The following is a 15,795-nucleotide window of genomic DNA, read 5'->3' on the forward strand; positions in this document are numbered from 1 at the left end:
GGCCCTCCCTGGGATGCTGTCCAGATTGAGGGGCACCTATAGAATCAAGTGAAGAGGAACAAGGGCTTTGGTGTGTCCCCATGGGGAGGAGGAGATGGGACATGTGTTAATCCTCAGCCACAGGACCTTGCCTGATGCCTCAGGGCTCCAGGTAAAGACAGCAGAGGATAGAGCGGTTCAGGTGGTTCAGTTGTCCTCCGGATCAACTGTAGTGGCTGGGGGTGTGGTGCGTGGGACAGTGAGGCCATAGGATCCCTTGGTCTCTTTGCAGGGGCGTCTTCCATGCGTGGTGAGAGTGGGGCTGGCCTGTGGTCACCTTTCTGCTATGAGATATCCCGGTGCGGTGGTTAAAATGATGAGCTTTGACATCAGAGCTGAATTTATGTCTTTCCCGCTATGTGCTAGCTGTGTGAACTTGGGGAGATTGTTTAACCTCTCTGAGCACTAACCTCCCACATCTGGAAACAGGGACACAGCTGCTTACCTCAGTGCGGTGGGAATCAAATGCAGTACTTACATAAAGCCTTTAGCAGAGTGCCTCGCCCCTGGGAAGTACTCAGTCCACTGGGAGAGTTTTGAGCAATGATATTTTAGGTTGGGGTGGCTGCACAGCCACTGAGGAGGCTGTCCTGCTGATGGTGTAGTGCTCATCCCATCAGAGGGTGTTTCACAGTGGGATGTGGGCAGCCAATAGATACAACTTGAAGAAACCACAAAACAAATTACAGGGGTCTGGAGCAAGAGGGAATGCAGGAGAAATGAAGCCAGGGTCTCAAAGTCTGGTGGTCTGGGGGCTTTGGGGCCAAACATGAAAGTGTCCCCGTGTAACCTGGGACTACCAGCTAAGGAGCCTGCTTCAGAGACAAGCGGAACAAAGCTGAACTCAACACCTAGCCTTGGGCAGAACTGCCCCATCAGACCTGTCCATTTTTACACAAGAAATAAATGCCTGCTGCCATGTGCCACTACGGTTTTGTGGTTGTTACGCAGCAAGAGCTGACTAATAGCAGGTGTTCCACGAAGGCCCACAATAAACATATTTGGGATCTGCAGCTTTTCATTTTCCCAAACTTATTTGATCATAGAACCTTATTTTATTCCATAGAAAGCATTTTGGGAAGTAGTGTTATGAACAAAACACTTTGGGGACGCCTGGGTGGCTCAGTTGGTTAAGCAGCTGCCTTCGGCTCAGGTCATGATCCCAGCGTCCTGGGATCGAGTCCCACATCGGGCTCCTTGCTCCGCAGGGAGCCTGCTTCTCCCTCTGACTCTGCCTGCCTCTCTGTCTGCCTGTGCTCGCTCTCGCTTGCTGTTTCTCTGACAAATAAATAAATAAATAAATCTTTAAAAAAAAACAAAAAAAAAAAAAAAAAAAACACTTTGTAGTGATTCTGCTCTAAAATAAAATTATTAGAATTCAATTTCGAGGGGCTCCTGGGTGGCTCAGTCAGTTAAGCGGCTGCCTTCAGCTCGGGTCATGAATCTGGGGTCCTGGGATCAAGTCCCACATCAGGCTCCCTGCTCAGCGGGGAGCCTGCTTCTCCCTCTCCCTCTGCTTACTGCTCCTCCTACTTGTGTGCTCTGTCTCTCTTTCAAATAAATAAATAAATAAGTCTTAAAAAAAAAGAATTTAGGTTTGAGATGAAGTATTTCTTGCAGTAAGATTTGTTACCTAATCAATAGAGTCATTCCCTTCTCATATCTCTGGGGAGTATACGAAAATGGCTTCCTAAGATTTATCATATTATTCATACACCTGCTACTTTTTCCCTTGAGGTACCAGCTTAATCTGATTTGCTTAGAAAGGTATTTTTGAGGCAAAATTGAAATATTATTAGTTTCAACATGTTTGCTTCTCTCTCTCTCTCTCTACACACACACACACACACACACACACACAATTATAGCTTTAATCTACACGCTTTAAATATTTTTCCAACATAACTTTGAAACTGCTATTCGCTCATTCATTTTATGGGAAATTTACACTATATAATCTAAGTGGCAGTGTTAGCTCTTGTCTCCTGAGCCAGCCAAATTAGACTTAATTTCTGTTAAAAAGAGACTGGCTTAAAAAAAAACCAAACCCCATGCACACACATAATTATATGCATTCTTGGGACATATTTAAGTTGTCACTCAAAGATTAACCAATAAGCCACCAAGCCTTGCGGTGAATTTGACACTTGAGTGAAATAAGATGCCTTCACTTTCGATAATTCTTATCAACTCTTCTCTTATCAACACTTTGCCCAAAGGGACTTTGCATCAGGGAAGACAATGGCCTGAGATTGAAGAGATTGTAGGTATTAAATGAATTATGTTATCACTCCAGCTGCCTCACTTGGAGATACTGGAAGTAAAAACTTCCCACAGCAGGCGGACCTCACTTCTGCCCCTGTACTTCATTCTTGACAAGAGTGTGTGAAGGACACTGATAGACAAGGAGCCCTACAGTGGGGTCCTGGTGCCCTGATTCCAGTGTTTCTAACTGTCCCTTTGACCAGTGCCTACAGGTTTGTCTGGCCCAGAGCAATGTCCCACCGTCAAGTAAAGATGTGTTAGACTAACACATGTATTTCTTCTGCAAAATGGGAGAAAGGCAATTTTTAAAAAATATTTTATTTACTTATTTGACAGAGAGAGAGATCACAAGTAAGCAAAGAGGCAGGCAGAGAGAGAGGAGAAGCAGGCTCTCCACTGAGCAGAGACCCCGATGTGGGGCTTGATCCCAGGACCCTGAGACCATGACCTGAGCTGAAAGCAGAGGCTTAACCCTCTGAGCCACCCAGGCGCCCCAAGAAAGGCAATTTGAAAGAAGAAGCAAGAAGGAAGGGACCGGCCCAGTCATAATTTCAGGGTAGGTGGGTTTTAGCAACGAGTACACATTGAATCTGCGAACAAATGCCCTAAAACTATCTGTGCTGAGGGATGCCTGTAAAATCTTTCTGTGCCCCAGGGGAATGCTCCTCCCGACAGAAGTATCATGGTATTAAAATATAATCACATCTTAAAATTTCTCAAGATGAGGTATTTTTCTCATGTTTCTTCACCAAAACATGATTTTACTGTAAAAAAAAGAGAGGCATCTCTAAGTTTTGTTTCTTTAAAGATAATTTATTGTTAAATGAAGAGGTCACAAAGCAAAATGGAATGGGACAGATGTCAAAGATAAATTTAAAAAATAGTTTTTGTCAAACACTGTTCTGGATTTCCTAAGGTTAGAAACAGGAAAAGAGTCAAATGAAAAGGTAATTATTCTTTTTCAAAAGGTCTGACCTTGAAAAGGAAACAACTTTTCTCTGAAAATACAAATCATCCTTCTTACATGAAAGCTATAATTTAAGAGACAGAGAAAAAAGACTTTTTAATTCATAAGTAAACTGTATCTCTCCGATATGCTTAAGAATGGTTGGTTTTAAGGAATTTTAAAAATCATTGCTTCCACCTCGTAAACTCACACACAAGTCCACCAAGATCAATGTCATTTGATCCACCCTGAAGTGTCCCATTACATCTTCTTACGCTTCTTTCCTGTAACTTGCAGCAAAGCAGGTTTGAAGAGAAAGAAAGGATTAGAAAGAACTGCAGTTAGTTCCCTAGTGAATAACTTAAGATAAAACCTGCTTTTCAATTTGCCTTACCCATTCACAATGACTCACTTCTACTTACTTTACTGATATATTTCAGATTCTCTCCACAGCTAGAATGCTTTGTCCAAACTTAACCCAACCCCCCAAAAACAAAACAAAATCTCATACGGACATCTCAAAACGTTGCCTTGTACAAAGGCCATGTTCTCCCATACGTCTCTCCTGCTACGCTGCCTACAATATCGTTCTGAGCTCATTCACATGTCCCCTCTGGGCCAGGACACAAAGCCTTGGGAACTCTCTTAACATAATTTAAAAATTACATTTACCGCTTGTCTTAAATGCCAAGATTATGAAATCAGAGAGGGAAAAAATCCATTTTCATCAAGAAATGCCACGTAATTTACTCTTTCAAAGGAGGACAGCATCTGTCACTCTGCATAGTGGAGGTCCTGGAGTCCCAGAGTACCACCTTTACCAGTCGCCGCTGAGCTTCGCTGTGGCAAACTGGGGACCACGAACCCACTCAAAGGCTTCACCGAGGGTTTCGTCCAACAGTTAGGGGCATGACAGACCACACATCGTTAAAGCTGAAGATGACACCGGACAGTTTGGCTCTAGAGGCTTTGAATGACTTTAAGTGAGAACGATTATCATCACGCCTGCTCTCCTCAGAACACAAGTCCCTGCTGTGGCTCCATGGTCCCCAGTCAGCTCTCGATTCTGTTTTCAGGACACACAGAAGCCATCAACAGAAACCCCAAAATACTGCGGGAATCCGGGTTTACAATACTCTACAACCCTTGAGCACATGGTCTAATTTGGATGTATTCAAAGGAAATATTCATGGATTGTTCTTTCCAATATTGGAAGAGAAAAGGCCACCTGCCACATTTTTCACTCAAACCCCTCAGGGCTTGGCAGGAGGAAGAGACATGGGCTGGTGGGGAGGCAGAGGGGGCCGTAGGCTGAAGCCAGACACAGCCTGGCCCACCATAGCCTCTGGCCCAGCCACCCCTTCTGCTTCTGAGCCTGGCTCAGCTGAGCTCTCGGAGTGTCCTCCACATGCGCCAAACGCCACGACTGTCTCTTACGTTACGGTAAGCACTTACAAGAAACGTGCACCATCCCAACGGCGCCCAAGTTTTGGGGTTTGGCTTGTGACATCAATCCCTATCCTGAAGTCACCTTTCCTGCACCTGAAGGGAATGATGGGGCAATTTTCTTGCTTTCTGGCTTAGACTTAAGGCACTGCAGAACTCCTCTGCAGTGTTGACCCCGTTGAAGTTGACCCGGGGTCCCAGGAAAGGACGCACATCCTGATGAAGCAGGTCACTGGAAACATCTACATCTGCCTCTCCCAGACGCCAGCCAGTCCTGAGTGGGCCGAAACCTCATGGAGTCCCCAAAAGTGGTTTCCCTAAGCAGTCCTTCAAAATGCTATTTCTCTAGGCTATGTTTTGTCTTATGAAGAAAATAGGAAAGTATTTGGAAACCCAAAATACATATCAGGAGAGTTACACAAGCCTGGGGAGACATTATCAGATGCCAAGTGTTCAAGGCACTTTGCCAAAACTCGGACCCTACCGGTGGAAGGACCCAGAACTGAGGCCACGGCTCTCAGACGGGCCCCTGGTGCATGTGAGCCTCCCGAAGAGTGGGGAGAACAGGGTGAACCTTTTCTCCCTTTCTTAAAAAGGCATCTTATATTGTGGCTTGGGTTTTTTTTTTTTTTTTTTATATGAAGAGGATGTAGAGAATTCCGAGAGTTTGGGTGAACAGGAATACAAATGGAAATGGAAATAAACGACGGAGTGGAACTGAGCTCTCCATAGGTTGGACCCGGGTGGCGGTCACAGCTCAGGGAACCAGCACTGCTGTGGGGGAAGACCACTCGGGGCTGGAAGGTCTTACAGCTCACTTTTTCCAGCCCAAAGACTTTCTCCACGCTCTTCCTCAGGCTAACCAGCGGAGAGGAGAAGAGCCCTCTCCTCCTCCTCCCTCCCGATTTCAAACTGGGGCCATTTTCCTTTCGCTCCAGTTGGCTTTTTATTTGTTCAACAAATTGAGACTTTGGGGAAGCCATGCAGCTGCAAATGAGAAATACACGCCTTTGGAGACCAATCTGAACACTTTTAAAAACCCATTTCTCTCCATGACTATAAGAGGCTGTGACATTGTTTTCTTCCCCAGGCCGGACTTTGAGGGACAACGAGGCCAGACTCCTCTGGAGCACGTGGGCCCCTCGAGGGCAGCGGAAGAGCTGGTCCGAGCCCACCCCACCCTCGTCAGCACTCATCCGAGAGGCTGTCGCTGCCCAGGACCTCTGAGGCTTCGAGCTCCACGCTGGACAGGAACCTCCTCAGGGTCTTGCGGCAGTTGTAATCCAGCGTGGTGGTGTAGATGGTCTTGGGGTACTTGGGGTAGACGATGGTGGTGCTGAGGAAGCGGGCGGCCTTGTGGCGGGGCTCGAAGCGCACTTCCGCCTTGTAGTTGCGCCAGGTGGAGTCGGGGAGGCAGGTGACGGTCTGGCTGCAGGAGGCCACTGCCAGGCCCAGGGGCAGGTGGACGTCGTCAATGAAGTGCCGCTCAGAGTCATATTTGACAGATGACGTGTACCTGGGCAGGAGAGAGAAGGCAGCTCGAAGCTGATCCCCTGAGCTTGGGGCACGATGGCCCCCACTGTGACCTTGATCCTCTGGTGGGGTGCAAACCCCGAGACGGGGCTGCTCTCTTCAGAAGCAGCCCAGAGCTGAGGAAGAGCTTACTGGGAGGTACTGTTCAAAGCACTTTCTTTCCAGGATCTAATCTAACGGAACCAAGCACCGGGGAGAAGAAATGAATGTACAGAGGTCAAAGTCACAGTAGGTGTGAGTGGTGGGGCGGGGATTTACCACGTTCACCCTGCACGCACTGTTTCTCCTGACAGGGGGCAGCGCCTGTGTGTGTAAGCTGGAAGAGCCACTCTGGCTGCTTCTCCATGTCTTGTTTCCTCTTTCTGAGAAACGTGCCCAGAAGAAACTGAGCAAAGTGTTCACATGCAGCAAGTGGTGTATGTCAGTGGCAGAACAAGGCGGGTTCTACCCCCTCATAAGGGGTCCATGCTTTGTTTTCTCTGTCCCCTGAAGTCACCATCAGCTTGCTTTTTTTTTTTTTTTTAAATGAAGCTCTCTGTCCAATGTGGGACTGGAACTCATCTGACCCTGAGATCAAGAGTTGCATGCTCTACCGACTGAGCCAGCCAGACGTACCCCCCACTCCCCACATCGGCTCTTTAATGACAGAATGAAGGAACCCAGGAATTCTTAAAAGTTCAGTAATACCAAGTACTTGAACGTGGTCCCCCGTGGTCTTCGATGGGGAGACCCCTCAAACCAGAGACTCAGAGATCTGACCTTATCAATTAGAGCCAATTACCATCTTGATTTCCATAAAATAAATCAACTTCCATGTTCCTCAGCAACTCCTTTACCTTTTTTTCTTTTAATTCTTTCTTTGGTAATTTGGGAGCTAATTATTATTATTTTTTAATGTAAGCAAAGCATTAGTTCATTTTATTGAGTAATTATTACAGCTTCATTGAGCATCACACAGACCCTACCCCGTGGGTCCAGGAGTAAGAATCAGCATTCTTTCCAGTGGGTCGGTTGGATGATGGAAACATCTATTCATTCCCCTTAAGCAAGTGGGTAAGAGGCTGGCGGAAGCTAAGGTCGGGAAGTCATGTCCTCATTTTGTTCAAAATAAAAGCTCCACAGGAATAAAGGACTGAACGGCTCACCTCCAAACTGGTGAGCTGCCTTTGTTCCCCATCAAAGGGCCCTTTGTGTTAGGGAACTGAAACTCCAGCAAAAAAAAAAAAAGCCCACAAGCTACCAAAAGTAAAATTCCTTTCCCTGAAGAGACAGATCTTTAACGGAGACTCTCAGTGGATCTCTGCCCCCAGGTAATCCCGGATGAGATCAATTCCCAAAGGAAGACTCTGTCCTTGCCCAGTGAAACTGTAACAGGAGACAAGGGTAGAGCACCTTGAAGCAGGGGCGGGGCAACAGGGCACGCAGCTTCCTGAAAGAGGAATTATTTTATTATAAAGCTCTCTGCATCTGATGGTCACGATATGCAAAGGCAAAAAGGGCAAAAAGCAAGTCGCAGGACTTTACATATAACATGATCTTGTTTTTATTTCAAAGGGTGTATCTATATATAATATATCTACCTATAGATATATTATATATAGATATTTTAAATTTTTAGAAGATTTTAAGATTTTATTATTTATTTGGGAGAAAGAGCACAAGCAGGGGCAGCAGCAGAGAGAGAAGGAAAAGCAGGCTCCCGACAGAGCAAGGAGTCCAATACGGGGCCCTATCTCGAGCCCTGAGATCGCAACCCGAGCTAAAGACAGCAGCTCAACTGACTGAGCCACTCAGGTGCTGCAGGGTGTGTCTATATATTTAATTGGTTAGAACACATAAGAAATCCAACATAGTACCCAACAAACTATGAGTAGTCTTTGGCACTTTTTTGTGATCAACTTTTTAAAAACAAACAAACAAACAGGCATTCATTTCTAGAATAAAGAAGGAAAAAATGAAAAACTCCAATCCAATCTGGACCCACTGTATTTACCTTACTTCCATTGGTGGTAAAGGGTCAAACTCTACTCCTTCACCAAAAGACAGAGGGCACAGCCTTGGTGAGCAGGCAAAGGTCAGAGGACTGGGCAGAGATGCTGGGTTCTGCAAGAATGGAGAAGACTGTTAGACCACAGGCCAGGCCCCCCATGGAGGTGCTGGCTCTGAGCTTCCAGCTGATGGGCTCGACTGTGATTTGTGTCCCTGTCCTGGGAATGATCCTGGAGAAAGGCTGCCCCACAGCATTGGAAGAGCTTTGGCTGGAGAGCCAGGAGGCCTGGGTTGCATCATTACCTGTACACTAAGGGGATGCCTCCTTTCTCCACTGGGATTTTGTGAGAGGTTAAGGAGCTCAGCATCATGACCCTGGGATGAGACCCTAGGGCAGTTGCCCCATCCCGCATCAAGGCAGGGAGAAAACCTTGACAAACTGGGGTTTCATTAACCAGAACCCTCAACGATGTGTCCCCCAACCCTGCCATGGTCTCAGCAACACTCCAGAAAAGGCCAGAACAAAAAATTCTACCACAAATTTTTTCACACTGAAGATTCAATGGGACTTGACCTGTGCCTTCCCAGCCTCTGGGACGGCTCGATGAACACCCAACCAAGACAGAGGGAGCCACAAACTCACTGGTAATATGGACACCAAAACAGTTCTCTATACCACCTTCCACTGCTCAGCAGACTCAAAGAACCAGAGCACAGCATCCCTAGAGGTTAACTGGCTCCTGGCCTGGACGAGGCCCTGAACTTTCTGGTTCATCAGGTAGCCTGAATAAGGGAGGGTTCTGTCCTAGACACAGGTGCTAGTTTTCCCCGAGTTGACTGGAATTGGGCCTCTGTGGTAAGTGTTCAACAGGGAGAAGCGCCTTGGGTTCCTGGGGTTACTGGCAATCTGTCACTTTCTTTGCCTCATTTGAGAGAAGGATCCACACTTGGGCCAGGATGTGGAGGTGGCAGCCCCGCCCCCCGACATCTTCCAGGGTAGAGAAGGAAGCAGAGAGTTTTAGAAGGGAGGCTCTAAGACTTATCGTGTTACCAGGCCAGTGTCAAGTGAGGGTGCAGGGTTGAAATACGAAGTCAAAGGGGACCAGGGTAGGTGAGGGAGGAGCAAAGTGTCCTCTGGGTCCAGCTCTTGAACTTGGGTGGAGGGCTGAAGAAGCCCTGGCTGGAGGAGGGGCTGTGGCTGGGAACCGTGGTCAGTAACAGGGGCAGGATAAGGTGTGGGCACTGACTGCCGCAGAGCTTTCGGAAACAGCCCCCGAGCAGGGACAGTGTGCCCTGCTCTGCCCCCAGCTCCCTGGCTACCAGACCCTCGACCTAGGGAGTGCCTCTGGGCAGCCCTGGGGGCTGTGGGATGATAGCAGGAGGGGAGGTACACAACTCCGCCACACTCACACTGTAGCCAGGAAGTCACACAAGCCCTCAGTTCTCCTGCCCCTGCCTTATGGGCTCGCTCCTCCCGGCCAACCCAACAGACACGCCACACCTCGGTGCAGGTGCAGGCTGGAAATGGAATGACAACAGACACATGAACAAGGTGCCACCAGGGAATGGGGACCAAGCCATTGATTTTGGCATGGCTCTGGGAAGCATCAATGAAGACTTCCCAGAGGAGGTGACAAATTGAGCTTGAAGGGCCAGCAGGGGTCTGACAGGTCAAAAAGGCAGCTGTAGGAGAGGATGGGCTCAGAAGGAAAAGGCATGCGAGGTAGAGGGACAGCATCAGAGGCATCAATGTATGTATCTGCCTGTGGTCAGGAGGGTGAAGCTAGAAGGACCAGACAACAAGGGTTCTGAAGGCCAAGTTGAGGCAAGTGATGCACTCCAAAGGGAATGCACTCCGATGTCCCAGAGACAGGGTCACTGGGTCAAGAACTCCAAGCCCATCGACGTGCATATGTCTTTAAGGAACAGCAGCTGCCACTGACTACTTCACCCCAGCGGAGAGGGTCATACAGAGTCATCTCCAAGGGGTAGGAAGGGGGGCTGAGAGCCCCACTTTGAGCCTTGGCTGAAGACAGGATGTGGCTTCCCCTGAGCTCTAGGTAAAGGCAATAAACACCACCACTGAGCGATTCCTAAGGCAAAAAAAGACTACGTGTTTTTTTCTTTAAATAAAAACCTTGAAATAAAATAAAAGGATTCCTTTTTGAAAGGTTCCACCCATCTAAAGGCCTCCCACCCTTCAAGTGCCAGATGGGGATTAGGTGACAGGAGAAGGGGCTGGCACCAGGAGGCGGGAGGCTCAGGGGGTAACTTTTCTCCAAGGTCCCCTCCCACACCATGAACACGGTCCCCAAAGGCTGGTCCCTCCTGCTCTCTGAATCAGGGAGCTGAAGCACACACACCCTTTTCCCCAAGACCAGCCAGGAGGGGGCCGGTCCTTGGGAGGCGCCACCGGTGGGGGGCTAAGCCCGGGGGTCCCAGGCCCGCAGGACAGAGAAGGCTGGGGTTCCTTCTCGGTGTCCCCGGCCCCTCTCCAGCCCGGCCCGGGGCAGGAACATGGCCGAGCCGCAGCCTGGCAGCCCCGGGGGCCGCCACCCCAAAGACAGAAGGCGGGGGCTCGCCTCTCCCAGGGCTCCCGCGCCTCCCAGGCGATGACAATTTTCCAGCCACCGGCTCCAGCTGGCCAGGCTCTCGCCGCGCTCCCGCCCCGGGCTCCCCGCGATGGCCACGCCGTCCCGACGGGCGGGTGGCGGCGCCGACAGCGCTCCCGGAGCGGGCCGGCAAGGCTGGCTGTCCCCAGGGAACAGGCTGCGGGTTGGATGGGGAGGGAAGGAGCCCGAGCGGGGGCACTCACCGGGGCCGCGGGGGTCGCCGCCGAGTCGGGCTCCAGCGTCCCGGGGACCGGTGCGCGCTCCCCGCCGCTGCCACCGCCCCCGGCCGCCGCGAGCCCCCAGTGACTGGGACTGGGGCTGGGGGGCAGCCCCGAGTCCGGACTGTCCAGGACGCCGTCGCCCTTCTTCTTGGTGTCCACGAGCTCGGGCACATCCTGCAGGCTCAGCCGGCCCACCATGGCTGCTAGCGCGCCGGGGTCGGGGGCCGGGGGCCGGGGACTAGCGAGGGGCGCGAGGAGCGCACACGCGGGCCGGGGCCGCTGCCCGCCCCGCCGCCCTCCCTGCCGGCTGCCCGCGCGCCGTCCGGGTCCCGCGGGCCGCCGCGCTCCCGGCCCCGCCCTCCGCCCCGCCCCGCCCCGCCTCTCCCGGCGCGCGGGGACCGACCCGCACCGGCCGAGCCGCGAGGCCCGGCGCCAGGGGCCGCTGCGCTCCCGCCGTGCGCCGCCCGAGTTCCACTCGGCGCTGCCGCCCAGTCCGCCTCGCGCGGCCGATTCGGGAGCGCTGGGGGCGCCGGGCGGGCTCCGCCGCGGGAGGGACAGGCACCCCGGCGCCGCCGCCACCCCGCTCCCCGCTACAGGTGGACGCGGGACCCTGCTCGCACCAGGCTCCTCTTGGCGCCCTGGCCCCTGGCCCTGGCCCGGCAGGGCCCGGCGGGCGCTAGTGGGGAGCCCTGGCGGTCTGGAGAGCCAGAGTGGAGTCCCGGCCTGCGGAGGCCTGGGGAGCCGGCCGAACCCAGCGAGCAAACAACTGGAAATTATTAATAGTTAATGCGCCTCGTATGGCTCCAAACACCTCTTGGCTCAGCCTTGCGGGCTCTCTGTGTCTCCGGCTCTCACTTCTGCCCGGGAGGAGAAGACCTACTCCGAGTATCCTCAGGGGACTCCAGGAGGGGGACGCGCATCCCTCCCTGGTCTGGCGGCTCAGCTGAACATGCTGTGACCACACCAGAGGGGAAAATTCTGCAGTGGGCGCAGACTGGGACCTCAAATGACACGAGCTCAGTAGGCTGCCCAAGGGCTGTCTAATGGGCTAGGGGCTCTAATAGGTGGGGGCCCTAGTTTTCATTCATAACTTCCTTTCTAAGAACCAGATTGGGGGATTCCTCCTTTCTTTACTTTGACAGAGAGACTCCATCTCAGTGGGAACTCGGTTCAGTACCGCCAGCTGTAGAACTGGGCTATCCTCAAATCTAGGACTTTTGCTCCCAGAGCGCTTCATGATTTTCAGTAAATGCTGGAAGCTCCCACCCCCACCAGCCACCCTCCTCTGGGAGTTTCTGATGGGTGTTTAGCTCAGGGCTTCGAGCTGGAGCCGCACCTAGACCCAGCTGGCACGTGCCAGCCCTGAGAGGCGCTGTGTCCTGTGCCCCACCCCCCACCCCCACCCCCACCCCCACCCCGGGCAGTCTACGTCCTGGCAAAAACAGGTCCCCGCGCTTGGGACCGGTTAAAGCCAGAATTCAGAGTGGGTCAATGTTAGAGTTTCTCCTGGCAAAGTTCAGCCCTCCTACCTTCCTCACTCATCATTTTGAAGTAACAGAAAAGGGAATTGACTTTGTCCAAATCACATAACAGGTAGGAGGCCGCTTGCCTTGGATCATTCCCTTCCCTGGAAAATAAAACCTGGCACATGCCTGTGTCCTGGGAGGTTGCTCATTCATTTACTGTGAGAATGGATTACAAAGTCAACAGGGCACAGTCTTGGACCAGTGGTTAGTGCAAGGATGAACTGTTAGCAGTGGGCCTTAGAAGCTGGGCCAAGTACGCCGCTGTTCCTTCCTGCCCATCCTGCTCCCACCATCTGCACCTCCCAGGCTGCCTTCAACACCGGGGCACCACGGGAAGAATGGGCGTGCTTCTTGGCATTGTGGAAAGCGTGGTCTGTTGATTGTGGGAGGACTTGGCGCCCTGGAGGGAATTTGCGCCCCAGCATTCCCAGCTACATTCTAAGAACCCTTCAAGTAGAGGTTAGGCAGGGCTTTCTGAACCCAGAGGACGGTCCTCAGGCATCATCCAGGACAAATGCCAGTGAGTTCCTGAAGCATAAGCCAATGGTCCACTGTGGCCTCCTTCCCCGCAGAGGAACCCAGTATTGGTTCACACACAGAAAAAATTGTGGAGGGGCTTGAAGACGAACCCAGCCCCAGGTCTGGACACTGATGAAGAAGCAGAGTTGGAGACCCAACCAGATTCCCCAGAAACAGGTGCTCCCTCTGCATAAGCCGCACCAAATTCGGGTCTTCCGCTGGCTCCCAGCTAATCCAAAGACAATGAGGAGGGATCCCAGGTTTGTACCCCCACCCCCGTCAGACTATGAAGTCAAAGGGAAGTCAAAGCTCAAAGGGAAGTCCGAGCAGATTGGAAGTCACATGGCGACCGAGGGGAAGGCAGGGAACATCCTGCCCACTCTGGTATCTCCACCAACTCACCATTCCTGGTGGAGACAGCAGAGATGCTCTCACCATCCAGCTTCGACCTGCCCATGTGTCCTGAGTGTGAGATCAGGGGGATGTCCTCTGTCGCTATGAGGGAACCATGCCCCTCAGCCTGGAAGGCAGCTATATCTGCTCTGCCCAAGCAATGAGCTCATACTGTGAGTTCGTATGGTTGTCCTTTGGAAGAGCTCCATGACCTGTGCTCATCGTTGTCCTCGTCTTATTACCGATTGCTTTCCCAAGGACGCTTCTTTAAAAATCTCTAACCAGGGACGCCTGGGTGGCTCAGTTGGTTGGACGACTGCCTTCAGCTCAGGTCATGATCCCAGAGTCCTGGGATTGAGTCCCACATTGGGCTCCTGGGTCCATGGGGAGTCTGCTTCTCCCTCTGACCTTCTCCTCGCTCATGCTCTCTCTCACGGTCTCTCTCTCAAATAAATAAATAAAATCTTTAAAAAATAAATAAAAAATAAATAAAAATCTCTAACCAGAGCTGGAGAAGGACAATGGGTCCCACCTTTACCCACCCCTGGTCAGCCTCTGAAGATAGGCCTTCTTTTGAGGGATTGCTGGGACTCACCTAGAAATCGGGGGTGGGGGGACACCATGACACCAGACAAGACCGCAGAGCCTATTGAAGAGTGGCCTCTTCTCCACACTGGCGTTCCACAGCTGGCCAGGGCCATGGTCCCCCTGCCTGGGTCACAGAGACCAGTGTCCTCACAGGACTTGGCTTCTGGCCTAAGGCCTTTCTCAGAGGCTTCTGAGGAACAAAAGATGCCGATCGATGATGCCAATCCTGCATTTTCCCTTTTTCTGCACTAAATTAAGCAGATGCCTGAATGGAGTTGAGTCAGACAAGCACAGGGCAGGACCTCCCCCCCACCCCGCCCCGGCCCCCAACTGCCGCAGCTTATTGTTTTGGAACAGCTGGTCTTCAGTAAACCCAGCCAGACAGCAGATTAAGAACACCCAGGGGTCCAGCATGCTGGCTTGTGCCCCTTGCCTCATGGCACCTTGTCACCCCAGCCCCTTGGGTCCCAGGGTTCTGGAATTCCTGATGCGGTGGATTTGCCTTACCGTGGAAGCAGGTCCTTCCTTTCCTTCATCTGCCCCCCATCAAGCCAAATGCTTTCCAAAAAATGAAACTTTTTTTCCGTAAGTATTTTAGGGCTAAGATGATAGTTTTCAAAGAACATCAAAAGTGACCTGCTGGATTCAGTTAAAAGGAGGAACTGAACTGGGGCACCTGGGTGGCTCAGTCGTTAAGCTTCTCTGCCTTCGGCTCAGGTCATGATCCCAGGGTCTTGGGCTTGAGCCCCGCATTGGCCTTCCTGCTCAGCGGGAAGCCTGCTTCTCCCTCTCCTGCTCCCCCGCTTGTGTTTCCTCTCTCACTGTGTCTCTCTCTGTGTCAAACAAATAAATAAAATCTTTAAAAAAAAAAAAAGGAGCTGAATTAAAAAGGGGATCCTTGGAGACGACACTACTCGCGGGAGTGTGCGTGCACAGGCGTGGTGAGGTCAGTTTCTAACCCTGAGCCCCTGGCGCTCACAAAGATAGCCTCCACCAGAGAGAGCCAAGGGATCCCAAGGTTCTGGCTTGGCGCTGTCGGAGGGAAATGCGCCTGGGGGCAGAGATCAGCTCCTTCTCTGACCTTTCAACAGGGTGGAGAAACCTCCGGCTCAGCCCGGCGGGGGGCGACACTGAACCTGGAAGCTGATTGCGGATTGGGCTGGAGTCAGGCTGGTGTCCCCTGTGTGGGGATCCCCTTAACCCCAGACACAGACTCTATGCTCCTCTATCCTATTTGTTTGCTGAGAGCAATACTCCCAAAAGCTCCCTAGTTACACAGAAAAGGGCCATGGCCTCTGCAAAATAAAACCCAGATGGGATTTTGCAGAGAGCTGGGGCACACGGCCTCCTTGGAGCGGCATCAATACACTTGCGCTCCTGGCTCCGTCCTGTGTATTCACACTGGACAAGGATTTGCAGCCCAGAAAAATCGCTCTGAGTTGAGCAATTGAAGTTAAGACCCTTGGCTCCCTGGCGGAAAGGCAGGGTCGAAGGGTGTGCGGTCACCATCCCTGGGGAACACACAGCAGGTCTGTGCGGTCACACTCCAGAGGACGCCGGGAGACATCGTGGTGTTTCAGGACCACCCCAGGATTCGCGCTTGCCTGGGCCGTGAGGGGAGAGACAGTGAGTGGGAGCCCGTGGAGGCGGCCAGTTGGCTCCACGGTGAAGATCTGAGCCAAGGTGTCCCTTCCCTTCCCGGGGAGCCATAGCCCCAA

General features: G+C 51.9%; 1 protein-coding gene across 1 annotated transcript; it reads right to left on the reverse strand.

The window, feature by feature from the left end:
- Nucleotides 1–3,101: 3,101 nt before the first annotated feature.
- RFLNB (refilin B) lies at nt 3,102–11,390 on the reverse strand. The gene is made up of 3 exons (XM_032322092.1): nt 11,034–11,390; nt 8,223–8,332; nt 3,102–6,212 (listed from the first exon to the last, which is right to left on the reverse strand). Exons 1-3 carry the CDS (start codon nt 11,247–11,249, stop codon nt 5,882–5,884), a joined length of 657 nt encoding a protein of 218 aa, XP_032177983.1. The 5' UTR covers nt 11,250–11,390; the 3' UTR covers nt 3,102–5,881.
- Between the last annotated feature and the right edge of the window lie 4,405 nt (nt 11,391–15,795).

The sequence above is a fragment of the Mustela erminea genome, chromosome 18 (assembly GCF_009829155.1).
Source record: "Mustela erminea isolate mMusErm1 chromosome 18, mMusErm1.Pri, whole genome shotgun sequence".
Taxonomy (NCBI): domain Eukaryota; kingdom Metazoa; phylum Chordata; class Mammalia; order Carnivora; family Mustelidae; genus Mustela; species Mustela erminea.

What these genes read in the sequence shown, in the direction of transcription:
- RFLNB (XM_032322092.1), bottom strand. Translation starts at nt 11,249, where the DNA reads ATGGTGGGCCGGCTGAGCCTGCAGGATGTGCCCGAGCTCGTGGACACC. An exon ending in CGGCGACCCCCGCGGCCCCG is followed by an intron (nt 8,333 to 11,033) that starts GTGAGTGCCCCC and finishes CCATTCTTGCAG; the next exon opens with AACCCAGCATCTCTGCCCAG. An exon ending in TTACCACCAATGGAAGTAAG is followed by an intron (nt 6,213 to 8,222) that starts GTAAATACAGTG and finishes TCTCCTGCCCAG; the next exon opens with GTACACGTCATCTGTCAAAT.